The sequence below is a fragment of the Heteronotia binoei genome, chromosome 11 (genome assembly GCF_032191835.1).
Source record: "Heteronotia binoei isolate CCM8104 ecotype False Entrance Well chromosome 11, APGP_CSIRO_Hbin_v1, whole genome shotgun sequence".
NCBI lineage: Eukaryota > Metazoa > Chordata > Lepidosauria > Squamata > Gekkonidae > Heteronotia > Heteronotia binoei.
The window spans coordinates 54,925,101-54,952,847 of record NC_083233.1 but is presented as its reverse complement, the minus strand read 5'-3'; the positions used below and the strand labels follow the sequence as shown (position 1 = coordinate 54,952,847).

Sequence of the window (27,747 nt, the reverse complement as noted above, 5' to 3'; positions counted from 1 at the left end):
ACACCCACATGGAGCGAAAGGGAGGCAAACACCAAATGCCGAATCAGCCCTAGTGTGACAGTCACACTAATGCACAAGATCAGAAGGAATGATAATTCAGGTGTTCTCCTCCTCAGTTAAACCATATCTCACGCATGCAGGTGTGTTGTGTGGTACTCCAGACAGAGGAAATGGAGTGCCAATTGCTAACTGCAGACACAGGAAGCAGAGTTGCAAGCTGCTAGCTAATGGTACAGTGATGGGACTGAGACAGAATTCACACATTCTGCTTGAATCACATTTCAGCCCTTCTTCAGCTGGTAGTGTGCACATGTGAGAAACATAAAGGCAGCTTTAAATGCTCTTGGTTTCTGAATCAATTAATGCCCATGCAGGAAAGCAGATTTATAACAGCATTTAAGCCTTGCAGTCCACAATGCATTTGTAAATCTCAGAAATGTTCCTGTTCTAACTAGCTGAAAGAAACAACCCCCTGTTTGGGCCTCTTTTAACTCTTACCTAGTGAACTTTCCTCTAGCTATAAAGTTGCTCCTATAAACAGGAAGGGGCAGAACAAAGGCTACTTTACTATCTCTCTGATGTCCACATCCTCAAACATTAGAACCACAAAATGGTTCCACACAAGATCCTGCAAGCCAGGATTTGATCTTTATGTTCCTTCTTCCCGCCCAGCAGTTTCTGAATCCTGCAGGGTTTCTTTGCATCTAGTCTTGCCATTTCCAAGTATGGAATTCCTGCATTCAAGTCCACTGTCTTCCCTCCCTTACTCAGATAAATCCCCCATCTTTTAAAACAAATTATTTGTATAAATAAATTATTTTTTTAAACCCCAAATCATTAATTGCGTTGTAACACTGTGATGTTATTAGAGGGGGGAAAAAACTATGTTAATGCAGTGGTCACTGAGTCTCATAACACAAAGCTAATGAGTTTGAATTGGAGGGGAGGGGAGGGGAATATATATCATTTATTTATTTTGAAAAATTGGCATTTTTAAAGAAAGCAACCCCCATCTCTCTTTGGGTTAATGTTGCTGTCTGAGAAAATAATAATCCAGAGAATTGTTCGTTTTCAACATCTTTGAACACACACTTTGAACAATAACATCAGGGAATCATGATTATTTCTGTTGACAGCAACTTTAGCCAGAACTTCTAAAAAAATGTCCATTTAAAAAAAATTCCCCACAAGATTCACTCATAAGCTTTGTATTATGAGACTTATCACTAATCACTGCGCTAACCAAGGTTCCATACAAAAAGCTTCTCAACTTTCTAAGTGGAGCAGGCATCAGAGTAAACAAGGAACTCACCCCCCACATGCTTGTTTCTTTAAACAGCCCTCTCTTTTAAAAAGTATTCCCGGTGGAAGCTGGATTTTCAGGTAGCCGGCTCGAGGTTGACTCAGCCTTCCATCCTTCCGTAAAATGAGTACCCAGCTTGCTGGGGGGAAAGTGTAGATGACTGGGGAAGGCAATGGTAAGCCACCCCGTAAAAAATAAAAAAAGTCTACCGTGAAAACGTGAAAGCAACGTCACCCCAAAGTCGGAAACGACTGGTGCTTGCACAGGGGACCTTTCCTTTCCTTAAAAAGTATTAGGCAAGTTTGTTTACGAGATCAGATTTCGAGCCAAGTGGATAAGTCTTGCTCTCCCCCATCCGCCCCCCTCCCCCCGCCAGCATTCCAGGGTGTCTCCCCCTCCGGTAACGTCACAACACAAATGCAAAGAACCAAGGGGGGAGGGGAAGTATAAGAAAGGCTACAGCATCGTCGTATTGCATGACGGGAGTCTGAAAACAGGGAACGAAAATGCATGATATGTCTACAGCCAGAACTTAATGTGGAACACGAGACGTGGGGGTAACTGCTGGCAACTGCAGACAAAGGTGCTATTGCCGAACTCCTCCTGCCAACCCGAAGCAACAGATCCACCTTCAAGTCCCTGGGAAATGAAGGCAACCCTGTAGCGCGGAAACGGTGGTGTCTCTTTAGTGTGAAGTTCAACCTGTAAACTTCTATACATATTGATGTGTGCTATAACGGCATTTTAAACTGCAATCTAGATGCTTCCGAGGATCTATTATATCGGCTGCTTGCCCATCTGGAATTCTTCTAAGCTGAGCCCGTGCCTGTCAAATTGCAAAGAGTGGTATTGTGTTTTGGGACGCAGAGGAATCCAGCAGTCTAAAAAGTGGAATCAACAAACAGAAACCATGGTGGATGCATACACCGGGCAACATCCAAGAGCATCATTTGCCAGAGCAGAAGCTGGGATCTTTTGTCAAGAACCACCCCAGCTTGGAAACCCATATCTGGAAGACCCTCTTCTTCAGGCTTACCTGAAATCACTTCTACCACCCAAGGTTTGGGTTATGTTTTCTATTATGTACCTCCATAATACCTCCATAATAATAACTATTTGCGTGGCACTTTAGATTCTCCAAAGCCCTTCAAATACATTATCTCAGAAATCCTTGTAATTTAATTTTATAACACCATTTAAAAGTTTTAAATTATAAATTGTTTATATGTGTTTGATTTTATAATGTGAGCCACCCAGAGTCCGTATGTTGAATGGGCGATATACAAATTTAAAGTAAATAAAATAAGTAAATAAATTATGTAAACACCAGTATTTCATATAGAAAAAGCTAGACCTGTTTAACATGCTATTATCACAGAAGGATCACTGCCTTCCTGTTGCACAAATTTAATAGCCTAATGCATAAAATGATTCCCAGTCTATAGGGAATTGGACTGCCTTTGACAGTTCTTTGGAAGCTTCTGTTAATTAAAAATGCAACAGCTAGGCACTGTGATAACCCTCTTATCTCATTCAGAAGGTTTTCTTCTGAGAATGGGGAATGCCAGATTTTTATGGGGGATGGATATATGGATGTGTGTGTAAGTAAAATATGTTGTTTCGACTCCACTTTTAATTTACTGCAGAAGCAATTGAAACTCAATCCAAATAAGACTGGTGCTGCTGTTGACTAATGGCAGCGCCAGTCAAGAAGCTGGGATCACGTGAGAACAGATAGAGTTGCACTGCGCCTTAACTGATAGGTTCATAGCCTGAAGTGTGCTGTCAGAGCTGTGTTTGCAGATGAATGTCAGATTTCATCTGTAGTACACAGCACGTAGCACGTACAATTTCTGACCAGCCTCCTCAGTTGTTTAACAGTTCTTCAGAAGCTTCAGTTAGTTCAAAATGCAGCAGTGAGGCACTGTGATAAAAGAGAACACATTTTGCCACCATATAAAGAACTCTACTGAGTGGTTGTTGATATCCAGGCTCAGTTCAGGCTCTGGTTCTTAAATGTAAAGGCCTAAACAGAGACTAAGGGATATATTTGAACAACCACTTACTCAGTCCAGAGTCTACTCAAGACCTGAGGTTGCTATCTAATGACTGCTTCAGGTGAGACCTTAAGAAGTGAAGTGGGTGGCTCCTAAGGATAAGGCCTTTTCTGTTGTGGCAGCTTCTGGTGGAATGTCTTCTCCCTAACCATAGCACCACATTGTTTTAATCTGTTTTAATTGTTTATTGTTTAATTTGTTTGATGTTTTAACTGTTAAAGTTTAGAATTATAAATGTTTTTATTGTTGTGAGCCGCCCTGAGCCTGCTTCGGCGGGGAGGGTGGGATATAAATCCAATAAATAAATAATAAACTTGGCCTCAGATATACCAGCTGTCTAATACCAAGCTTAGTGATTAGTGTCTAGTTTGTTGTTTCCTGACTTTTGGCTTAGTTTCTTACTGTTGCTAATTTTCTAAGTCTACTTTGTATAATTTGAAGACTTCTAAGATTTATTGTCTTGACAGAACTATGGATGTGTTCACACTACACTAAATAATGCATTTTGCAACTGTGTAAGAATAGCAAAAATCCAGTTGCAAAACACATTATTTATTGTAGCATGAATGCACCCTATGTGTGCTGACATTCATTAAGAGATCCAGATAGATGATACAAATGATCTAAGATTCTGGAAATCCACTGCCAGTCAAAGTAAGCTGTACTGACCTTGATGGACTGAGGGTCTGATTCAGAGGCAGTGTCAGGTGTGCCCAAAGGGCAGACTTTCTCAACAATACCACATTATCACTGTGCACAGATCACTGAAGAACCCCCAAAGCAGTGTGAGAGACTAACTAGCCATTTAATTCATGTGGAACAAGAACCTGTTTAACATCTATTGACAGTTTCTTTTCAGATTAAAGGTGCTAATTTAGGGCACCTTCCCAGCTGCAATCACTCTTTAAAAATACAGAGTAAACACACTTTCTAGTAAATGTAGGGTCAAATCACTAACTTTCAAGGCATCAGTTTTTAAGACTGACTTTCTAAGCAAGCAAACAAATAAATGTCATCCCCTATTGGCATAGTTACATAAAACACTGTTGTGGTCAGCTAAGCATTCCTTTTGGCTTGGTGGGGTATGCTGGTAAGTATAGAAAGGGAGTAATGGGGAAAAGGAATTAAACCAGTGTTGCGGCAGAGTTTATTAGAAGGAGTGTAATTCCTGAGCAGATGAAGATGGAAATGCAGGGGCCAGGGTGTTTATTGTAGAAAAAGCCCATCAGGAATTCATTTGCATATTAGGCCACACCCCTGATGCCAAACCATCTGGAATTGTGTTCCTGTGCATTCCTGCTAAAAAAAAAAAGCCCTGCATGGGCCTCAAATCAGTATTAGATACCTTATTAAAGCTGCATCAAAATGTTCAGCCCCATTTCACAGAAAAATGACTTTAGATCCAGGATCATGTTACAGAGCAAACAATTCAGTAGCTGACTATCACTGCCAAATATTTACTGTTTGTCCTGCATCTCCCCTCCCCCTAAACATTTGCACTCCTACTTTGTAGGTGTTTACTGAGATAAATGCTGACCTCCAGAGGTTTGGGGCTCGTGTGAAGAATGAAATTGACCATCTGGGACATGAGTGTGAGTTAAACCCTCCCAGGTTGCAGCAGTTTGATGCCTGGGGCAGGCGTGTGGACCAAATTATCACCTGCGCAGCCTGGAAAAAGATGAAGGAAATCTCAGCCGAGGAGGGGTTGATTGCTGAGGCTTATGAGAGGCGATACTCCAGCTGGAGGTAAAATATGGATTTTCCCCCCAATTAATTTTTATAAAGGAGATTTTAAAACAAAAGGACAAAATTCCCAGAAAATATTAAGAAAAAGAGATGCAGAACTATAAAATAAAGCAGGAAGGATTGAAAAAAGAAAATATAAAGAAGTGACTTCCAATTTTCTCCATGACAAATACAAAAGAAATTACAAACTTAACACTTAGTATCAAATAAATAAGGTTCTCTTTTTTTCCCTGACCTCTAATATTTTTGCCACCCTTAATCCTCAAATCCACATTTCATCTGTTCATTTATTTCTATTTCCTGCAAAAATCTATAACGGGTTTCCAGTTAGCAATAAATGTAGATAATGTATTTTTCTCTTATTAAGGAAGTAAGCCATCTCTGCAAGTTCCATCATCTTCACAACCATTCCTGTGCAGTGGGTAATGTCAAACTTTCCCATTTTTGTGCAAATATTTATCTTGCTGCTGCTGTCATGTATAAAAATAAAGTTCCATTTTTTTTTCTAGCTGCCTGTCCATTAGTCCCAAAAGAAAAGCCTCTAGTTTCATTAGAATCTTTTGAATTAAAGAGTATATCTGTGTCCAGAATTGTTTAGCTTTGTTACATTCCCACCATAAATGATAAAAAGTCCCTTCATTTTGTTCACATATCCAATATATAGTTGATATACTTCATACATTTTAACTAATTTATTTGATGACATATATCATTGGTGCATCATTTTGTAAAAATTCTCTTTAAGACTGGAGCTTAAAATAAATTTGAGGCCCTTCCCTTTTGTATTTTCCTATTGTTAAATTTCTATATTTCTATAGTTTTAGCCCATTTTATCATAGACACTTTCACACATTTTATCTTCTGTTTCAAATTTCAACAAAAGTTTATACATTTTGGCAAAAACATCATTTGTACATAATTCTGTTTCAAATTCAGTTTTAGAATTCTTCAAAACTGTAAGATTTTTATCTGCTTTAAACTTTTCTTGTAATTGTGCATTAAAAATTGACAAGTATATCCTTCTGTTATCAAATCTTTTCATAGTCGAATTTTACAATTTACATTCCCTGCAGCCAAGTATAGTTTCAAGTCATGTAAACCCAAGCCTCCTATTTCCTTTGCATCTTGTAATACCTTATGTTTAACTCTCTTTTTTCCAAATTCAAAATAAATTTAGATATGTCCTGCCATAGTTTGAATGGAATATCGGATGTCAAAATAGGTATTGGCAGGAACAAAAATAACAACATATAACAAAAACAACATAGGTAAAACATTCATCTTAATCACAGTATTCTCTCCAACAAAGACAACTGCATTTTATCCCATCTTGACATATTTTTAAAAAATTTGTTTGCCCCATGTTTTACAGTGCAAGCCTAAGAAAACGTTTCTGGAAGGAAGTCCCATTTGATAGATCCAAGGATTCTGAATAGACCTGTTTAGGATTAATGTAATTATTCTGAATAACATACAATTCATATTTGTATTTAGTGATTTAACTAAACCATGTGAGATCAAAAAGGGACAAGACAGGGTTGCCTCCTAGAGATGGGCATGAACCAATCCATGAATCACGATTTGTGCGTGAGCTGAACCAATTCATGGTTTGTGCCAAACCAGTTTGGCTCTCAGTGATTTGTTTGATTCATTTTTGCAGTTTGTTTTTCCAGACAGCATAATGCTGATTCAATCAATTCCTAGGCAATGCTGGGCGTAGATTTTGGCAGCCCTAGAAATACCCATAGCAGTTGCCTGTAGCTTGAATGGCAGCTCTGAAAGCCAATCACGAGGGTCCCATTTTGCAGCACGAAGAGAGAAGAATTGGTTGTTGTGAGAGCTGAAGCTGAGCTTTTCTGGGAGAACCCACTTTGGGGGGCTGGAACTTGGACATTCCAAATCCAATCATTGCCATATTTGGAGGGCCGGTGGAGGGGAACCCGTTGAAGACTCCTGGTGAGTTTTATACCTCCTGAAACAAATTTATTTATTTATTTATTTTTCGCATTTATATCCCGCCCTTCTCGCCGAAGCAGGCTCAGGGCAGCTAACAACATTATTAAATATCCACAATAAAACAACAAAACCATAAAGCAATAAAAACAATTACAGTAAGATCAATTAAAAGTAACAATTACTTTAAACATTGAACAGATTTTAAAAACAGTTTTGGTGCCATACTGGCCATCCATCAGCAGATAAAGCTGAGTGTCACCTGCATACTGATGGCAACCCAGCCCGAATCTCCTGACAATCTGGGCAAGGGGGCGCATGTAGATATTAAACAACATCGGGGAAAACACTGCCCCCTGAGGCACCCCACAATTAAGCGGATGCCTCTGGGACGATCGTCCCCCTATCGCCACCCTTTGTCCCCAATCACAGAGAAAGGAGGAAAGCCATTGTAAGGCTAAGCCCTGAATCCCTGCATCGGCGAAGCAGTGAACCAGCAACTGATGGTCGACCATGTTGAACGCCACCGACAGGTCCAACAACAACAGCACTGCTGACCTGCCTCGATCCAGTTGTTGCTGGAGATCATCTACTAAGGCGACCAGCACTGTCTCCGTCCCAAAGCCGGACTGGTGTGGGTCTAGGACGGAAGCATCCTCCAGGAAGCTCTGCAACTGTAACGCTACTGCCCTCTCGATAATTTTACCCAAAAAGGGTAAATTTGAGACCGGCCGATAATGCGCCAATTCGGCCGGGTCTAATGTTGGTTTTTTCAAGAGAGGATGGACTACCGCCTCTTTAAGAGGTGTTGGAAAAAGTCCATCCGAGAGGGACCTATTTACAATATCCCGTACAGGATATTGAAGCTCCATCCGGCAAGCTTTAATCAGCCAGGATGGGCAAGGGTCCAAATCGCATGTTGTTGGGCGTACAATTGCGAGTATTCTGTCAACTTCCTCCAAGCTGAGTGATGCAAAACTGTCGAAAACCGACCCTGTAAATAGGCATGGAGCCTCGAGTTCACTTACTGTTTCAATTGTGGCAGGGAGGTCATGGTGGAGCAACGAGACTTTATCCGTGAAAAATGTTGCAAAAGCCTCACAGCCTATTTCTAATTCCCTATAGTTTGGTCTGCCTTGTGGCAGAGTTGTAAGAGTCCGAATGATACTAAATAATTGTGCTGGGTGTGAATTCGCGGATGCAATCTTGGCCGCAAAGTAAGTTTTCTTTGTGGCCTTAACTGCCATCTCATAGGATCTCATATACTTACTATAAGATGCTCTGGTTGCTTCGTTGTGAGTCCGCTGCCATCGCATCTCTAGTCATCTGAGCCTCCATTTCATCGATCACAAATCCGCATTATACCACGGCGCCATCTTTTCACGGGGGTGCAGAGGACGCTGAGGAGCAATCTCATCAATGGCCATGGTGAGCCGATTTGGCCATAGCTCAACCATGTCATCGAGCGAGTTGCCAGGGGGCCAGGGATCCCTCAGTTCCCTCTGGAACCATAGTGGGTCCATTAGGTTCCTTGGGCGAGCTAAAATACACTCGTCGCCTAGACAGGTTTGGGGTGGCACATCCATGCAGATCTTCAGGGCATAGTGGTCCGACCATGGCACCGCATCAGCAGTAATTTGGGTCACTGTAACCCCCGACGCAAAGATCAAATCCAGCATGTGCCCGGCCTGGTGAGTGGGTGTGGCTACAAATTGAGAGAGTTCTAGCATAGCCGTGGATGACACTAGGTCCGTCGCCCGATTGGAGTCCGCATCATCGGCATGGACATTGAAATCACCCAGGATTAGAAGCCTTGGGTGTTCCAACGCCCAGCCTGTTGCGGCCTCCATCAGGGACGGTAAGGCGCTGGCTGGTGCGCTAGGCAACCGGTACACCAGCCAGATCGCCAACCCCTCTCCCACATCCCACTTCAGACCCGCACATTCAATGCCGTCAATCTCTGGCGCTGGTAGCGCCCTGAAGAAGTAAGCCTCCCGTATGAATAATGCCATTCCTCCCCCCCGCCCACTAGTCCGTGACTGGTGAAAGACTGTGTATCCTGGGGGGGCGCTACCTGGGAGAGGGCTACCATTTCCCCTTCGCGTACCCATGTCTCAGTCACGCATGCCAGGTTCATATCCTGTTCACACAGAAAGTCCCGAAGGATCACAGTCTTATTATTTATGGACCTGGCATTGCATAACACCAGTGATGGAGGTGAGTAGTTCAACCTGTCCCCACCCCCTGTCACCCTTGGGATGGGACACAGACTAGAAGGGGGCCAAGCTCTCACACATCTCCGCCACCTTTCATTACATTTCTGTCTCTTCCCACCATCATATCTTCCCCTCCCCAGGAGTACTGGAATCCCCAGGCCGGTCATCCCCCCACTGGTCTCCACAATCACCTCCAACCAGTGTCAGATAGCCTGTAGTAGTCCTTTGCTAGTTCTGAGCCAACGAACCACAAACTGGTTCTGGCAACTATATGAACCACAAAACAACATGAACTACCATTTCCCCAGTTTGTGCCCATCCCTATTGCCTATTATCCTCCCTCTTGTTTATCTTGGTCCTTGAAATATTGAATAGAGACATAAGAAATTATGAGCAGACTGGAGGTATAAAAATGAAAAAAGAGACTCCCTCTAAGCTGTGGAGTCTTGTGAGCAAAAATTCTACTTTGTGAGCTACTGCCATTAAAGTTGTGAGCTACTGCATAAATTAGCTTGCTCTGGGGCATTTTCCCTGAGCTAAGACAAGAATGTGTGAGCTGGAGGCTAAGAAACTGTGAGCTAGCTCACACTAACTTAGCTTAGAGGGAACACTACTTATAAGCTAAGAGTCTTTGTAGATGACTTGGGATAATTTTGGAAAATCCTTTAAAAGGAATTGAAATATTAAAGGCATCTTGTGTTTCTGATTTTTGTCTTTCTGCAGCCGGGTTTATCAGGTGGCCAAATTGTACCTGTATACACCTTCTGCTGGCCTCTTCACATGTCCTCTGGGCATGACTGATGGAGCAGCAAAAGTAATTGAGGTGAGAATCCAGCTTGTGCTGCATTGTTTTTACATTAATAAAAAAGGCCTGTTACAAATGCTCAAAATGCTGCTCCCAAAGTAAGCTACCTTAACCGTATTCAGAAGGTGTTACCTCCCTAAACACTTTCAACAACACCCTCAACAAACCATTAAGGGTTTTTTTAATACCACATATGGAATCGTCTGTCACCATCTGTTTCTTCCCTTTATGTGCTCATCCACTCTGCCATCTCACATCCCATAAGGAAGAGAGTTGCTTGGATTCTCATCTATGTTGCAGGGTTATGGTGAAGCTGAAAGACTCTTCTGGAGGAAGGGCAGGATACAAACGGAGTAAAGAAATGATTTTTTCCCCTCCCATGTGTTCTTCCGTTGGTCATAGGCAGGGCTTTCTCTCTTTCTTTTTTTTTGAGCAGGAACGCAGTTCCGGCTGGCTTGGCATCAGGGAGTGTGGTCTAATATGCAAATGAATTCCTGCTGGGCTTTTTCTACAAAAAGCCCCATGTAAAACAAAGGCGCTGTCAGAGGGTGTGGCCTAATATGCAAATGTGTTCCTGCTGGGCTTTTTCTACAGAGAAAGCCCTGGTCATAGGAGCTGCCCTTCATCCCACATTCTCCCTTTGTTACGCTGGCATGCCTGCATCTGTGCTGAAGGCATTTTGAAATAGCAAGCAGCCACTTCCCAGTTCCTCTGCAGATAATGACAGCAATCATGATAGCACACCCCAGCCTTAGATCTGGTGAGCCTTTTAGGAAAGGGGGAGTAGTAAATATAACAAACTAAGGTAGCTGAGGTGAAAACCTGATGGGGGACACCAGTAAAACCTTGTGTTCCGTGGTTCTCATAAGGCGGGAGATTTAGGAGTGGACAGGGCTTTTTTGGTAGAAAAAAACCCAGCAGGAACTCATTTGCATATTAGGCCACACACCCCTGACATCACCATTATTTAACACAGGGTTTTTGTTGTTGAAAAATCCATCAGGGACTCATCTGCATATTAGGCCACACCCCCTGACACCAAGTCAGCCAGAACTGCGTTCCTGATTTAAAAAAAGCCCTGGGAGTGGAACATGGAGAGGACAAAGTTTGAGAAAGGGAGGATAGCTCAGTGGGGTACAATGCCATAGAGTCCACCTTCTAAATCAGACATTTTCTCCACGGTGACTGATCACTGTAGTCTGGAGATGAATTAAAATTGCAGGAAATCCCCAGGCCCCACCCGGAGATTGCAAGAATGCCTTAGGTATTATAACCCCAAATAATGAAGAATAATACACAAAATATTGAGATAATTACATAATAAAGCCTTGTCTATACAAAATTATAATAAAGTGATGAGAAATAAGACGCAAGGAAATTTAAAGCATTAATTACACACAGCTGGTTTCCAAGTTGAAAACATACATTCAAACACAGGTTCTTAATGCAAAGAAGAGCATACTAAGTCCAATATGAAATTGATTGGCATAAAGAGATCTCATAAGAAACATGCAAAATCTAGAGCTAAATTTAAACCATAAGGGATAACAGTATTTAATTTGAATATCCACATAGACTCCTATCTTAAAGGAACTTGTTGGATATTCAAGTTATGGGGTGACTAATGCACCCCTGGTTTCCCATTTTATTGAGAAACAACATAACTTTGCTTCTTGTAGACTCTTTGTTCTGTACAAATATGAGGCCAGGGGCTCTGTGTGTGATATCCAATGAGATAATATGAGAAATTTATATTTGACATTTGGACATTGGGATTATATCCCTCTTTGTGGCATTCTGGTTTTAAAATGCATATGAATACTCTGTTATAATTTTGTCTACATAAGGCTTTATTATTGATGTAATTATTACAAATTTTGGATTTGTGTACCATTCTTTGTTATTTGGGGTTATGATACCTATGGTATTCTTCTTGCACCCTGTTGTGTAACCTTCTCTCTATTTTTGCAGTTCTTATTGCACCTAGAGATTGGCAATCCTACCAAGTCCCCGGATCTGGAGCTCACATCAGGCACCTTTGCAGATAGCAGAATACTTTACTCTGAACCTGTGAGGAAACTGGAAACAATCTCTTCCTTGGGGCAGCTGGGATGCAAGGAATTTTTTTTAAAGCTGTTCTAGGTAGTTGTCTTCCAGAGGCAGAAGTATCAAGGTGTATGTGTGCTCAGCAGGAGAGTTAGACGCAGGAAAGTATTTCATTGGAGAGGTAGAACAGCAGCAGGCAGGATTTATTATGTATTTATTTACTTAATTTATACCCTGCCTTTCTCCCCAATGGAGACTAAGCTGTTTGCTTGTTAGAACTAACAGGGATAAACACAAGGATTAGGACACTCTCCATGTGTATTGTGGTTGTCAGACATGCTAATTCAGCACATCAAGTGGTCACAAAAGGGGTTGTCTGAAAGTGTCCCCTATCTTCTTTTTCCCTTAGAAAAGGATGGGATTGTGGGCCTGTGTGCACTTGGTATGAAATCACCATTCTGACCAATGTGTCTCTGTTTCAATCCCATAGCCCTAGGCACTGAGATACACCCCAGCTGATTTAGGGACATTTTCCACATCTAAGGAAATCCTGGTTTTTCTCTCATCCCCCCCCCCCCCCCCACCTTACAACTCAAACAGTCTTTGGGCATTCCCACACCTGTGCAAGAAGCCTATGCCAACTTGACATCACGCGACCCCAGGAAGTTCTGGACCTCTGGCCAGTGGATGACTGAACGCAAAGGGGGCTCTGATGTTGGTAAGCATGCCACGAAGTGGGAGGGCCACCAGATCTCTTCTCTCTGCTGTCCCTGCTCTTTCTCCCATAAAATTGAACTTTTTCAAAAACAGTCAGTGAATGGATTTGAATGGATCCACATTTATTTCATCAATTGCATTTATGTTTTAAAGATGGTCTTCTGTGAAATTTTATTCCTTTTCATCTATTAGTTTCTCTTATTTTGGGATACTGTTTTCGATAGAGGAACCAGGTCTCCTGCTATAGCAGCAAAAGGATAAATTTAAGGTTAAAAGTGATGCTGTGGTTTTGACAGGGCTGGAAGCCCCGTGGCAGTTGCTGCTAAGCTAGTGATTTCCCTCGCCTCGGATGCAAGAACGGGTGGAAGGACTGAACTGGCGCCCTCCCCCCATAGCTGCACTCCAGGCATCTGCCTCAAGATCTCTATAGAGTTTTACTATACTCTAATATAGATATAAATATATAGATATATATATATATACACACACAGGGGGTGCCTACTAGAGTGTCCCAGCAATGTCTGACATCACTTCTGGTTACATGACCTGAAGTGATATTTAGGACCCTTCCCAGAAGTTCCTGGGGCACTCCAAATAGTTGTAAGGGCATTCCAAATGGAGCACTCCAAATAGTTCTAGGAGCACTCCAAATGGATTTGCAAAATGGTGCCCACATTGCAGAAGCAATGGTAATCAGAATGGAGACAGGAAGGGATGGGTTGAACATGGTCCTGGCCACATACATAAGAAGAGCCCTGCTGGATCAGACCAGAGCATGTCCAGCCTCCTGTCTCACTTTTGTCCACACTGCTGCTACTCATCCCTCTCCTCTTTAGTATTGTGTTGGTGAATAAAACCCTGAGGTTTTATCACACACACATACATGCTGGGCAACATCACTTTCCCCCTTTACAGCTGGACTGTGGTTAAAGGAACACAGGCTCAACTGGGAAGGGCAACCAAATATAACTCTTTAAAGGGCTACAGTGTATTGGAGGGGAGCAAAATAGAGCTGGAGAAGAATCTTGAGAGTCCCTTGGAGTGCGGTCACACTCACCATTAAATCCATCTGCAACGCACCTCTATTATAATCCGCAAAACCAATTTTCTGATCAGACAACAGCCAGGCTCCCGTTCTATCCCATGTGGGTCCCGTCGCTGGTTGATCAGAGTGCTCTACCGGACCTCGTTTCATGAGATGTCAATCTGCATTAGCGCAGGTGCAGTGATGCCCGCTATCTGCACTGCAGCCTTCCCACTTCTTTTAAGTTGGAACAAAGGAGGTTTTTCCTGCCTTGAAGGAGAAAACCCCTGGAACCACACATAGTCTTGCTTGGAATGAGGAAGAGATCTTGTAGACACTCCCAAAAGGAGCATGGGAATTCTTAGGGCAACTTCCTTATGGGCAATCCATCTTAAATGGAATATTTTGCATGTTTGTACAGAAGAGCAATTAAGAAATGCATAACTTATTCCAAAACCATACAACCAATCCATGTCAGTGGTGAAATTTGAATTTTGTTCTCCAAGGCCTCAAGCTATTGTCCTGTGTCACACATCTTCTAGCACTGAGGCAATCACTAGGAGAATGTAGGTGGTGATTGAGATATGGTAATTTGTGTGGGTTCTGGTTCTATATGTTTAACCTATGTTTGATATGAAATAAGGCAGCATGCCTTAAACATAGGTGAAACATCAGATCTAAGCTGCTAAGCAGGGTTGGTACTTGGAACAGAGACCACCAAGAAAGATTCTGCAGAGAATGGTGATGGCAAGTCTCTTCTGCTTCTCAGTTTGCTTTGAAAGCCCCTTGCGGAGGTTCCACCAAGTCAGGTGCAATTTGATGGCACTTTACAACACACAAGTTTGATTCAACACCAAACAACCAGTAGTATTTTCTTCCTCAACTTCCAGCCAGTATTGTTTGGTTACAAAGACTCTCCAGCAGCTAAGATCCTGCATTTTTTTTTCTTGCAGCTAATGGCACTGAGACAGTTGCCCGGGAACTGCCTGATGGCAGCTACACCCTCCATGGTTTGAAATGGTTCACATCAGCTGCTGACTCGGACATAAGTCTGACCCTGGCAAGGGTCATAACTGCTGAGGGGCAGGTAGAACAGGTCAGTTTCCCAGGAGAGACTGGGAAGTTGAAAGAGACATATGCATAAGCAGTAGCATATTTACCATTGTCCTTCATTGCTGCTTGTCAAGAGTTTTCTCATGTGAGCATCTCTCTGGATATAGGGCTCTAAAGGCCTATCTCTGTTCTACCTGGAAACACGGGATCACGAGGGGAAGCTTAATGGAATCCAGATACAACGGCTGAAGGATAAGCTGGGCACAAAGCAAGTGCCAACAGCTGAGCTCCTCCTAGATGGAGCCAAAGCACATCAGGTAAACCTAAGAAGGGTTTCTTGGGGGAAATATTGGGCTCAACCCTCCTATCTCTGTGAGATGGGGAAGGAACATACTTTTGGGAAGAACAAGGTCTCTGTGAGTTTTGTGCATTTAAGGGGCAACTGTACAGGAGCTGAGCCTGACAGCCAGTGATAAATGCAGTATGCTCCAAATTGTAGTTTGTTTTCTTTTTAAGGAAAAGGAAGTTGTCACATGAAAAGAGCATGAAAATACACAAGATGCCTAGTTAAATCTTCCAGAATCCAGAGGCAGGCTGAAGAGAGCTTTTGTGCATGTTTGTATGTATGAGAGAGAGGTTTAGCATCCTTTTCTGTAGCTTCCACATAACTCCATCCATCCACCTGTGATCATAACTGTTTCAATACTATAATAATAATAAATCACCCCATCCCAGCCAGTGCATATATTAATATCAATAAAATCAGTTACATTAAAAAGAACTTATAAATTCCAATGGCATCTCATTTAAAGTGCTATTATTCAATTTCCCAGTCGTTACATCAGGGGTAGGAGGATCCCCCCAAGCGGGTGGGAAGAAGGTGCCAGCATGGCAGCCATCACTGTCCTTATGCAAAAGCTTGGTGGAACACCTCTGCCTTTCAGGCCCTGCATACTGCATTTTTAAAAAAATAATCAAGGCCCATGGAAGGCTTTACATTTTAAACACCGCTCTCACTTTCCTTTTCCTTATTATCATAGCATATAATCCACTCTTGACCAATGTTCCCTCTAAGCTGCAGAGTCTTGTGAGCAAAAATTCTACTTGCTGAGATACTGGCATTAAAGTTTTGAGCTACTGCATACATTATTGTGCTCCGGGGTCGTCCTTCCTGAGCTAAGACAAAAATGTGTGAGCTGGAGGCTAAAAATCTGGGAGCTAGCTCATGCTAACTCAGCTTAGAGGGAACACTGCTTTTGACCCTCCCTGCCATCTTTGATCTTGAATAGCATACCATCATCCACTTACCTGGCTAAATGTTCAAAATTTGCATAATTCTGGCTGTGGAATTTGATGTTGGTTACCACAACTCTCTGCATAGGTCACGCCCAGAGTGGAGATTTAGATAGGGTTTAATCTGCCTAGAGAATAGAGGAAGGGGGAGCAAACAGAATCCATGTGCTGCCCTATTCTTGACAGAGCATATCCCAAAACACAGTCTAAGCTATTACTTTGATTCTTCCAGCTCTCTGCTGAGGGTCGAGGTGTGGCCTCCATTGCTAACATGTTGACCATCACCAGGATCCATAATGCCATCTCTTCAGTCGCAATCATGAGAAGGTAATTTCTGTCCCTTATTGTTACCCAAAGGAGTGTGTGTGTGTGTGTGTGGGAGGGATATTAGCTCTTAAAAGACATCTTACGCTTAGTGTGGGGGGGTAACAGTGAGCTCTCTCTACCAATAGTACACCAGGATTTTTCCCTAGAGGACTCTCAGGATTAATCAGATGGTTACTTAACCAAGGGAGGTTGTTTTATTAAGAGAAAATAATAAAATACTACACACATACAGAGAATAAATGCACACAGAAAAACAAATGCAAGTTGCAGAAATACAGGGATAAGAGAGGTTGGGGGAAATATATTTACCATTCAGAGGGCCAGAAGTCCATGGAGCAGAGGCAGTAAAGATGGAAAATGACCCAAACGAATTTGGTGGTGATGCCAGTGGGTGCCCAAGGCAAGACACACCCACAATGGAGAAGTGCTAGTCCAGATATAGGCAAAAATGTTACCTGGGGGCATGCTCATGTATCTGTCCACTAACACAATGTACTGATGGATTTACTGAAAGTAAAACAATGTGCTGGGAAATACTGAATGAGGTTCCCAGGAAAAGACAGAGATGTTGCCATATTTGCATCTATGTGCAGGGATAGATTTCTGGGTGTAAACAGGAACTGATAACATGTCTTGATGTAATTTGGCCAAGAAGGTAAAAATGCTAATGTTTGTTGATGACCTTAGATTGATGGAGAGAAAAATTGGGTGAATAGCTCATCAATTAGGGTGATCGGATGAGGAAGGGAGGAACTAGATGTTCGGATTTGCAAAGGGGGGAATTATCTTCTTTCCTGTGGGCTCCATAATGCTGAGAGATACTTCTTTATTTTTAAGTTGTTGGGGACAATTAGCCTGACAGACACCCTAGAACTTACTTCCAAAACAGCAAATGCAGACTTGTACTTAACTGCCAGGAACCATTTTGTTCGGCTGCACTCCATCTTAGTTTTTACCTTACACTTCCAGGCCACCCTCTGGCTTACTCCTAAACCAGACATAGCTGGCACTTGTACTCTGAGAGAATTGTGGATGAAAAATGATAAGGGATGTCTTTTACCCTGCTTACCCTTTGCAGGAACGCATCACTACTGCACTGTGATCTTTTGTGTAGAACCAAAGGACCTGAGTATAGTAGCAAATAGATTCTGAAAATGCCTCTTTAATCATGGTAGAGTTTCAGAGCTAGCTTTCCAATGTATTGCATACAACAAGGGTTCAGTTCATCCCTCACAATTTCTATTTGTTTGCAAATAAAGTAATTTTATCATTTGAGAAAGAAACAGAGGACATTTCTTCTTGAAAATGGGATAGGTTGTTACACTGACAGCAGGCCACATAGCTAATGTGGGACTCTAAATGTGACCATCATAGGTGAGACTGCGGGGGTCCCCAACATTTTGTTTTTTAAATTTTCAATAACTTTTATTATGAAGTTATCACTATTACAGACATAATTAGGAAGTAAATTAAATATGCCAACGTCATATGTCTATGTTGAATTAATACACAGAAAATACTGCATAAGCTATTTTCTACACATCTAAGCTCATATTATACTGATATCAATATTTGTGGTTATTCTTAATAGTCAGTCTTTACTATTACTTTTTTCAGAGCCAAGTCTGTATATACATAAATCAAAAATAAATTAAACTATTATAATAATGATTCTTCGGAATTAGCTCATGTTCTGCCATATATGTAATAAATGGATACCACACTGCTACTACTTTGTTTTGATATTGTGTTTCTGTTGAGATTGCTAAAGTATATGTTAATTTGTGCATTATAAAGCATTCCCAATTTTTTTCATGCCGTAATTGTATCGTTTGTGGGGAGTGGTCAACCCATTTGACTGCTAAGGTGAGTCTTGCTGTAGACAGTAAAATTGCTATTAGTTCTTCTTGTGCTTTATTACCTTTATTGCTTGTACCTGTCCCCAACATTTTTGAGCATGCAGGCACTTTTGTAATTCTGACAGTGTGTGGGGTTCAGCCACAAAATTACTGCCATGAAACAGCTGCTGCAGGTGGTGAGGCCAGTCATAAAATGGCTGCTGCAGCTTTACTTCAGTCACATAGTGAAGATCCTTGTGCTGTGGTGCCAAACCAACATTTTTTAAAATCTGCACAGCCAATCAGAAACCTTCCTAGGCAAAAGCCCCACCTGGTCCCACCCACTTTCTAAGGGCACTTGGTTGGTGCCAGGCAAAGTGTCAGCAGGTACCTGGTGCCCATGGGCATTATGTTGGGGACCCCTGAATGAAGGTATGGAATAAGATCATGAAATGAATCCTGGCTGACTTGTTTCACTCCCATTCCCAGGATGATAACTATGGCAAGAGACTATGCCACCAAGAGGGAGGCCTTTGGGAAGCCTCTTAAGGAGCACCCCTTGCACATGCAGACCTTGGCACGGATGGAGGTAAGCATTCTGAAGGGCTACTTATCTTTGTCCTTGACTGCTTACAGGAAATGCCTGGCAAAGACCTCAGCAGTCATGTAAAGTTCTCAGTGAGCAAGATCATCCATGTAGATTGGTCTCCAAAATATTTGTCAGTTGTGCTGGAATACACCCCTACCTGCTGTATTAGAGCAAGGGTGGCCAAACTTGCTTAACAGAAGAGCCACACAGAACAAACGTCAGATGTTTGAGAGCCACAGAAGATGAAAGTTAGTTGTTTGAGATTTGCAAGACAGACAGGAAAGAAGGAAGGAGAATAGATGGAGAAGGGAGGGAGAGGCTGAAAGAAAACAAATTTAACTTTAAATGCATTCTCCAAGCAGCTGGCTTGGCTTGGCTAAGTGATTTAAAGAAAAAAATGCCTTCTCCAAGCTGGCCGATGGGGCAGTGGGGGCTTCTAGAGCCACACAATATGTGTGAAAGAACCCCAGTTTGGGCATCCTTGTGTCAGAAGAAAATGGAAGATTTGTTTCACTTGCTGTCAATCTTTCTTCTACAGCACACCCTTCTGGCCTAGGAGCCATGTTCTTCGCATCCTGGGGTATACCTCTTTTGTATATCCCTAGGACCGCTGGAGAATGGAAGATTTGTTTCGCTTATTGTCAGTCTTTCTTCTTGGTGGTCCTACCTTAGGTTAGAGGAAGTTCCTCCAGTTTAAGGAGCTTTTCTCCATTGCAGGTGGTTCTTTCCTTGGAGGAAGAGCCATGTAGGTTGGAGGAAGTTATCAAACTTGGCTCAGTGACGCCAAAGGATATGCATGACTTTTGACCTATATACGCTCAGATTGCCAGGTCTGAAATTCACCTTAAGTCCTTAACTGTTCAATTTAGCTGATGTAGTGCAGCAGATAAGAGAGTGATTTGTGAAACTGGGTCATATGATCTCAACAGCTGGGATCTCAGATGGGTCCTGCTTTGCTCTAATGTTTTGTAAAACCATTGTGTGTAGCATTCACTGACACACATGAATAAGAATAGTGAGCTAGAATATAGGGTCAATTGTAAAGATTAGCAAGAGAATGCATAGTAAACATTCTGAACACCCCCCGCCAAGCTATATAAATGTCAGCACTACTGGAAGCACGTTGATTTTAAGCGCAGCCAGCTGCTATAGTGCACAACAGAACAGCATGGGCTGGACAATGCAGAACACTTGAGGGGAAATAGAGCAACCATTTTCAATGTTAGATTAGCAATTTTGTCTTGTAATGCAGAGGTGAGGCCAAATCCTCCCAATATAGTCCATATCTGTATTTCTGGCTTGGTTCTCTTTTGTTTTTTTGCAGCAGCAGGGGGTGGGGGAGATTCTGCATCCCACAAGCTTTCTGCATCCCACAAACTTTCTTGACTGCACAGGTGCAAGTCCGAGGAGCATTCCTCCTTCTTATGGAGATGAGCCGACTGCTTGGGCTGGAGGAAACCAACATGGCCACCGAGCAGGACCGGCACATGCTCAGGTTGCTCACACCTGTTACAAAACTTTACACAGGAAAACAGGTAGTGTTCATTGGGGCATTTTCCTCCTGTGCTCTCCTGTACTCTGAGGCATAAAGGGAAGTAGTAGAAGAAGCCACAGTGCCCCACACTGGATTTGGTTCTGTGTTTATATTTAAGGACAAAATGTTAGCAGCAACAATTCCTTCAGACTTCTCTTGTCTGGCCTCAGTCTCAGCCTATCTTTGCTTTTTTTGATCAAGTTTCAGCCATCTCTGTTCTGTATGCCTTAAACTAAGAGGAAAGGCAGGGCATAAGTATTTAAACATATAACGTTAAATAAATATAAATGACCTCAGCAACTACAGACAGTTCATGATGGAATGGCTGTATTGTGCCTGTTCTGCACCTTGACAGTACATAACAGGCCCTGACCTGGTTAGCTCAGGCTAGCCTGATTCTGTCAGATCTCAGAAGCTAAGCAGGGCTGGCTTTGGCTGCTAGTAGTAGGAAGGGCAACCTCCAAGGAATATCAGGTCAGAGGCAGGCAATGGCAAATGACCTCTGAAGTATTTGACTTAAAAAAACAAATCTAGCTCACAACCTAATAGTGCAGAATGCTGAAAGAGCTAGAACTTCCAGCTGCCAGACAATCTTAGGATCTCCTGGCTAATGCCATACGATAAGTATCAATTATTAGCAAGCACTGTATATTATACCCAATACATGTCAGTGAACCAAACATAAGTATGAGGACAGCTGAGAATTGAGAGGTGATCTGCCTTTCTGCAAACTATGTGGGGATGTAAACACAACCTCACAGTTCAATTTTGCAGGCTGTTGCTGTTGCCTCAGAAGGGCTGGAGTGTTTTGGAGGGCAAGGCTACATGGAAGACACAGGCCTCCCAGCTGCTCTCCGAGATGCCCAGGTAAGGAAATACCACACAGTAATGTGGTCTTTTGCTCCCCCCCCCCCCAGCTGCTCCTTGAAGGGTCAGAGGAAGGAGAGAAAAGTTCTGCATTATGGGGTTCCAAAGCTTTGTACTGCATTTATTTGAAATATGTATATACTTCCTCTCCCCCAAGCTGCTTGTACCCTCTGGACGTTTCAGATCTTGTTTTCCCTGCAGACACTAGAGTTTGGAATGCAGGGCAAAGATTAAGCAGTTGAACCCCCTCCACTATGAAGAACTTTCTGTTGAGAGGACTTTGCACTGTAGAAGTGAGCTGTTGTGCCTTTATTAGACATGACAGTAGTATAACCATTCCCTTCCCCCCACACACATTCACTCCACACAGGAAAGATTCTTGCAAGCAGAATTAATCACAAAGGACTTGTAGCTGTTCTTCCAGGCTCTTAATAGTCCAGTCTCCTTCAGTAACTTATATTTTGGCCACTGTCTTGATCCGCTGTGGGTGGGAACCTCAATGAATCTCACTTTCCCATACTTGAACAGCTTTAGCACTGCATCTCCCTTCCCATAACAGGTGCTGACCATTTGGGAAGGAACTACCAATATCCTTTCCTTGGATGTCCTCCGCTCTCTCTTGAAAAGTCAAGGAAAAGTGCTAGATGCATTTTTCTCCTCTGCACAGGTAAGTAAGTTTATGCTATTGATTTGCCTTAGGGAATTGTCCCTTGCCGCTCAGTTTGCAAATGCATTTAGCAACAATGTACCAAACCAGCTGCCAAGGAAGACCAAGCAAAAGTGCTGCAACTGAACAGGCCTTGATAAGTTTGTCTTCCTAAAGAAAAGGGAAGAATTATGTTGTGGCGTCTATTGTGCTGCTACAGTGAGTCAAAAATAGTCATCTTGTGTCAGCATCTGCAATCAAGATTTCATATGGCATTACTGGGGGAAAGACATCTCTAAAGAACTGGAATCAGGACAGGGAGGTGCACTTTTCTGACTCAAGTAGGAGTGGCGTTACTCACTGGTAGCAAATCAGTTCAGAGTATTAGTATGAATGACATGTCTGGAACTGAAAAGGAGCAGAAGAGGGGGAAAAAGCACCATATAAGCTCTTCCAAGGTAACCTTCTGGGGTTGACCTCTGACTTTAAAAGTTTTTAAACATATAAGATGAATACACAAACAATAAGTTGAATAACAGCTATGAGCCGAGACAGCAGCAAAATGGAGCATCCCATGTTCCAAGATAATAGAATAAATGGCACTTCCTTCAAAACAGCTCTTTCTAGTTACAAGGACTGAGGTTGGCCAATAATTTTAGACCTTTGGAAACTTAACATATCTGGTTTTCTTGCAGGACAAATTGGAGGCAGCTTTCAGCCTCTCTGACCTGAAGCCTTCTGTGCAGACAGTTCAAAGTGCTCTCCACAAGCTTGGACAGTTTATCCAGAAAGTGGGTTCAAAGAGGGAGGCAGCAATGCAGCTGGCAGCAAGGGACTTTGCCTACTCTCTAGCCCGGATATATGGAGGTAATGACAAAAATTATGGTTTGAGGCAAACATATGGCCCTTAGATCATAGCTGTGGCTTACAGGAGATGCATCTTTCATTCAGATTATTAGAAATCAAATCACATTTCTATGAACGTGAATGAAAATATACCCAGTAGGTTTCCTATTTCCAATCAAAAACCTTTATTGGCATAACAATAACTTTAAGGGTTTCCTATTTATTCCCATACAACTAATGTTTGCACCTATTTATTTACATTTTTTTTAAAAAAATTGTGCAAACAGATAATCCATTTTGGTTGTGCTATATCACAGGCTGTATTTCAAAACTGAGACTCTTCATTGAGTCAAGAATACACAGAAATCTGTATAATTGACTCGATTCTTTCTGAACCCTTCCCAGTATGTACTGGAGGAAGAATCTATTTCTAGCAGCAGCGTTTCTTCCCCGAAATTGCATTCTTTGCATCACTTACATTCAGGCCCTTTTCGCACTTCTCTGAGATTTTCATTGCTTTGTGGATGTTATGTCCATAGTTTAAAATAATTATAAACTCACTGTGCAGGGTTAGGAGAGAAGAGCATTTATGCAGTGGCCATAGGTTATAGACTTGCATTTATGTTATTTCCATAAGGAAGTGTGCCCTTTTTACCCTTGCCTGTTCCTAAGCCCCTGTCAGGTTTTTGCTCATAGAATCAAATTTGTCACAAAGCATCCATGAAGGAGACAGCACCAGAACTTTGAATATTGTGACTTTGATGACACACTGGACTAGATGGAGGGGCTAAATCCTTGGCCTAGAAAAACTGCAAGTAGTAGATACCTCCTCCAGGACTACTAACCTAGTTTGGAAATGCATTTGCTCCTTGCAGGAGTGCTTTTACTGGAATATGCCAGCAGGCCCAATGCCTCAACTGCAGACACCATTGCTGCTCAAAGGTACCAAAGATGCCTGATTTTCTCTCCTATCCTCCCCCATATTGACTGAGCTGTCACAGAAGGACAGTCATAAAATGTTGATGTCAGTTCAGCTGTTGTAAAGTATGAAGGAGACCTGTTTGAATGTGACAAAACCTTCTCTCAGGGCCTAAAGGCAGAAGGGGTGTGCACTGCCAGAGAGAAAGATGGAAGAGTATGAAGTAGACTCATACAGGGTCTGAGACAATGGGCTGTGTAATACTGGTAGTAAGGGGATGCAAACAGATTGTCCCTCTTCCTCTTAGCCTTGCAGGTGGCATTGGCTGCAGCCTGTTCTCCTCCCCTTGCTAACTATATACCTGTTTCTTCCCTGGCTTCCTCTTAATTCCCAAACTCATTAATTCATTTCATTCACTCACCATTTTTGTTGCCTTCCCCATCTTGAGAGCCAGTCTGGTGCAGAGATTAAGTGCGCAAACTCTTCTATGGGAGAACTGGGATTGACTCCCCACTCCTTCACATGCATCTGCTGATGTGACCTTGAGTCAGTCACAGGTTCTCAAAGAGCTGTTCTGCTCAAAAGCAGTTCTGGGAGAGCTCTCTCAGCTCCTCCTACCCCGTAGGGTGTCTGTTGTGGGGAGGGGAAGGGAAAGATGATTGTAAGCTGCTCTGAGAATCCTTTGGGTAGTAAAGGGCAGGGTATAAATCCAATCTCTTCTTCTGTTTCCCCTTTTCTGTCCCCCCACTCCAGATTTCCCTTCCCTTCCTCTTTTTAAACACCCCCCCCAAGGGCCTGGAATGCTCAGCAATGTCACTTATCAACTCTCCAAATGGCCACCAAGATCTTTTAAAGAAGCAGACATTATTAATTTATTATTTATAAATCTATGGTTCTATGGTTTTCCTAAGTCCCCAATGTACTTTTAAGCATTTTTCTATAAACTGGGGTTCCCAAAAGCTTGTAGGAAAATCCTCTGATCTGTCCCTGGACCCATTGTGTAATTTTTTTGTTGTTGTGGGAAGGGGGGGGGTGGCCCACACTCCGTGGCCTGGTTCAGAATTAGATGATTGCAAGTGGGTGACCTGTAAGGATTTGTGGGATTTCCTGTTTTCCTTCTCTTTGCAACCCCCATGTCTTCACCTTTCCTTGCTTTCTTCTATCCTTCCCACTCATCAGTTATTTTTACCTTTTATCTGCCCCAGCTTCAGCCATAAGTATTAATTTATGCTTCATCCTTCTCTATAAAAGGGATCAAAGCAACTTACATAATTCTCCTCTCCTCCAATTTATTCTCATAATCCCCCTGTGATGTAGATGAGTCACTGACTAGCCCCCCTAAAGGCCAAAACAGTCCTAGAAAAGGCCTGCCCTCTCCTTTTTTACTGGCAGAAATGGAGGCTTGAAACCTGGCAATACAGGTGCTCCACAGTGAGGGAACATATGTTTCTTAAAACTACAGGGACTGCTTCTATTATTGGGTTTTTATAAAACTTCCCATATTGTGTTTTTTAATTTTTCTGCAAATCTGGGGTGTTTTTCAGACTTGTACAATGATCTATCTCTGTCCACAGCTCAGGTCTCCACAACCACAGATTTGGCCATGTTAGGGGGCGGGGGGAGAGAGAGAGAGATGACAAGAGACAATGTTTTCCAGTTCAGCGTTAGTTCACAAAAAATCAAAGAAACACTGAAACAAAGCTTAAATCTGAATTACAGTTTAATGTTAAATTGGATAAATGTATTGCTTTTCCCGTAGGTGGTGTCAGCAAGACCTTTGCCCTGTAGACGAAGAAGAAAAGGCTGGCTCATACAACACCCAAGCAGCTTTTCTTGATCTCTCCTTAGTTTATGATGGAGGTCCAATTCTGGAAGGAAAATTGTGACAAAGAATCAAAACATTCCATGCACCTGTTTGGAATGAAAAGCAGCTGGAGGTGAAGGCATAGTCATGTGTATTTGATAAAACAAAGCCATGAACGTAATAGTGATTGTGGGGGAGAATGAATGAGTGCATGCCTCACAGCACTGACTAATCTTCCTCTTTCTAGCAAAAAAAAGAAAAGTGCCTCAAATATTATAAACTTTAGTTAGGTAGAAAATTCTCTAGTTAGGTAGAACATTTTTTTAGACAGGAAGAACCCCCCCCCCAAAACCTTCAGAAGTTTAATCTGATGCCCAGAGAGCATGATTTTTGTTTAAGTTGATTAACCTAGTCAGGCGGCTCAATCTTCCTGCACTCACATCTTAATTTTGATACATGGGTACAGTAATGTAGGAGGGGCTCTGACCTTGATAATTTCTTAGTGTCGTACTGAGCACTTAAGAGATAATTAAGTCATTCATTTCCAAAAAAGAAGCATTACTTCTCGTGTTGTCTGGATGAAGTGCTGGAAAGAATAATAAAAAAAAATTGCAGATATTGGCTAGTAGCTCCATTATTTCCTTTAACCACATTTAGTAAGACCCACACTCCTCCCACATTTGGCTATGCCCCTTTCTTTAAAGAAACAGACATTAATTCAGATATAATTGCATTGGGTTAGGGCTGTGCTGTATGGTAAGGGTGAAATTTTCTCCTCTCATCATATGCTAAAAGAGTTCTTCTGAACAACAGGGGTGATCTAACTAAGCTTATCTGGGGTCAAATGTTAACGTTTCTATCCTGCTTTTTGCTGCTGAAAAAGTTCTATCAAGAGCAACATACGACTCATAAAGGCTTTTGTCTCTTATTGTCTGGAAGAGCTATCAAACATCCAAGATCGTAATTTCAGTGGGGAGGAGGTAGAAAATTCAGTCATATTGAGGAGATCCCTATATTTTAAATACTTAGGGGTCTGGCTTGACCAGAGATTAACTTGCTCAATGCAAGCTGCTCAAAGACTGGTTACGGCAGCATCAAATATATGCGTCATTCCTTTTATTCATCTGGGGCACAGTATATTCCAGCTGTAATCAAACTGTTTAATGCCAGGATGGCTGTGCAAAGTTTATATGGAGCTGGTATCTGGATTGACAAAACGGGGGAGTCCTTCAATTCAATTCTTCTTAATTGTTCCACCTGCAGAATTCCAAATTGTGTAGTGAGGGTAGCTCTCCAAGCTGAATTGGGACAACAGTCTCTTGAAGCTCAGGAATGATTAAAAGCTTTCCTTCTTAAAGATAAAATTATTCACACTGACATACAAAAGGGCTACCTTGACTTAGTCAGAGAGAACTCTTTACATTTCCCACTGGGATAAACCTGTTGAGCAATTACTACAGTTCCTCAATCTTTCCTTGGACTCTCTTTAGTTACCAGACAGAAAGTCATAAGAATGATTAAGAAACGTCTATTTAGGTACAATTATAACAGTACAATCTGTAGAGCATATGCTAAAAGAGCTATTCTGAACAACAGGGATGCTCTAACTGACCTTATCTGCTGTTATTACAGTGAATTGTTCAGGGAGGAGACTCAGGGAGGAAACACAGCCCTGTCTTCATCATGCCTTGACTTTACACTCTGGAAACTCCAGGAAAACCATTACCTTTCACATGCAATGTCTGGATAAAGAATGTAGAAGAGTCTGAATATGTTCTCAGTGTGGGAATTGTATTGTCGCAGAGTTTTCCTACTTCACTGTAGTGCAGTGGTTCCCAGCCTCTTTGGTTATGAGGCACCCCTCCTTTTTGAGATTAAATAAATTCATGGATCTCCTATATAATAGCAGTGGTACCTGCTGATTGAGAAAATGCATCAAAATGACAATGTGTGGTACACATGCAGATTCATGGACCCCTTGCAATGACTCCACAACTTCCTGGGGTACCTGGATCCCAGTTTGGGAACCACTGATCTAGTGTATAACAAATGGGTATTTGGGACACACTGCCTCTTCTGGCAGTGAAGGTATTTCTCATGATTTTTATAGGAGACTTCATTTGTCCAGTATAACTGCAGCAGAAGACTACAATTACTCAAGAGA

At 42.2% G+C, this 27,747-nt stretch overlaps 1 protein-coding gene across 2 annotated transcripts; it reads left to right on the top strand.

The window, feature by feature from the left end:
- Positions 1-1,784: 1,784 nt before the first annotated feature.
- On the top strand, positions 1,785-26,201 carry LOC132579468 (acyl-CoA dehydrogenase family member 11-like). Of its 2 annotated transcripts, XM_060249847.1 has the most exons (14): positions 1,785-2,363; positions 4,874-5,106; positions 9,999-10,098; positions 12,727-12,844; positions 14,821-14,963; positions 15,088-15,237; positions 16,446-16,540; positions 18,868-18,967; positions 20,362-20,502; positions 21,276-21,368; positions 21,928-22,035; positions 22,710-22,881; positions 23,736-23,802; positions 25,539-26,201. In XM_060249847.1, exons 1-14 carry the CDS (start codon positions 2,064-2,066, stop codon positions 25,663-25,665), a joined length of 1,947 nt encoding a protein of 648 aa, XP_060105830.1. In that variant the 5' UTR covers positions 1,785-2,063; the 3' UTR covers positions 25,666-26,201. The 2 variants fall into 2 exon arrangements, with proteins under 2 accessions (XP_060105830.1, XP_060105831.1); XM_060249848.1 differs by lacking the exon at positions 21,276-21,368.
- Positions 26,202-27,747: the final 1,546 nt, after the last annotated feature.

What these genes read in the sequence shown, in the direction of transcription:
- LOC132579468 (XM_060249847.1), top strand. Translation starts at nt 2,064, where the DNA reads ATGCTTCCGAGGATCTATTATATCGGCTGCTTGCCCATCTGGAATTCT. An exon ending in AGGCGATACTCCAGCTGGAG is followed by an intron (nt 5,107 to 9,998) that starts GTAAAATATGGA and finishes GTCTTTCTGCAG; the next exon opens with CCGGGTTTATCAGGTGGCCA. An exon ending in CTGCTCTCCGAGATGCCCAG is followed by an intron (nt 21,369 to 21,927) that starts GTAAGGAAATAC and finishes TTCCCATAACAG; the next exon opens with GTGCTGACCATTTGGGAAGG.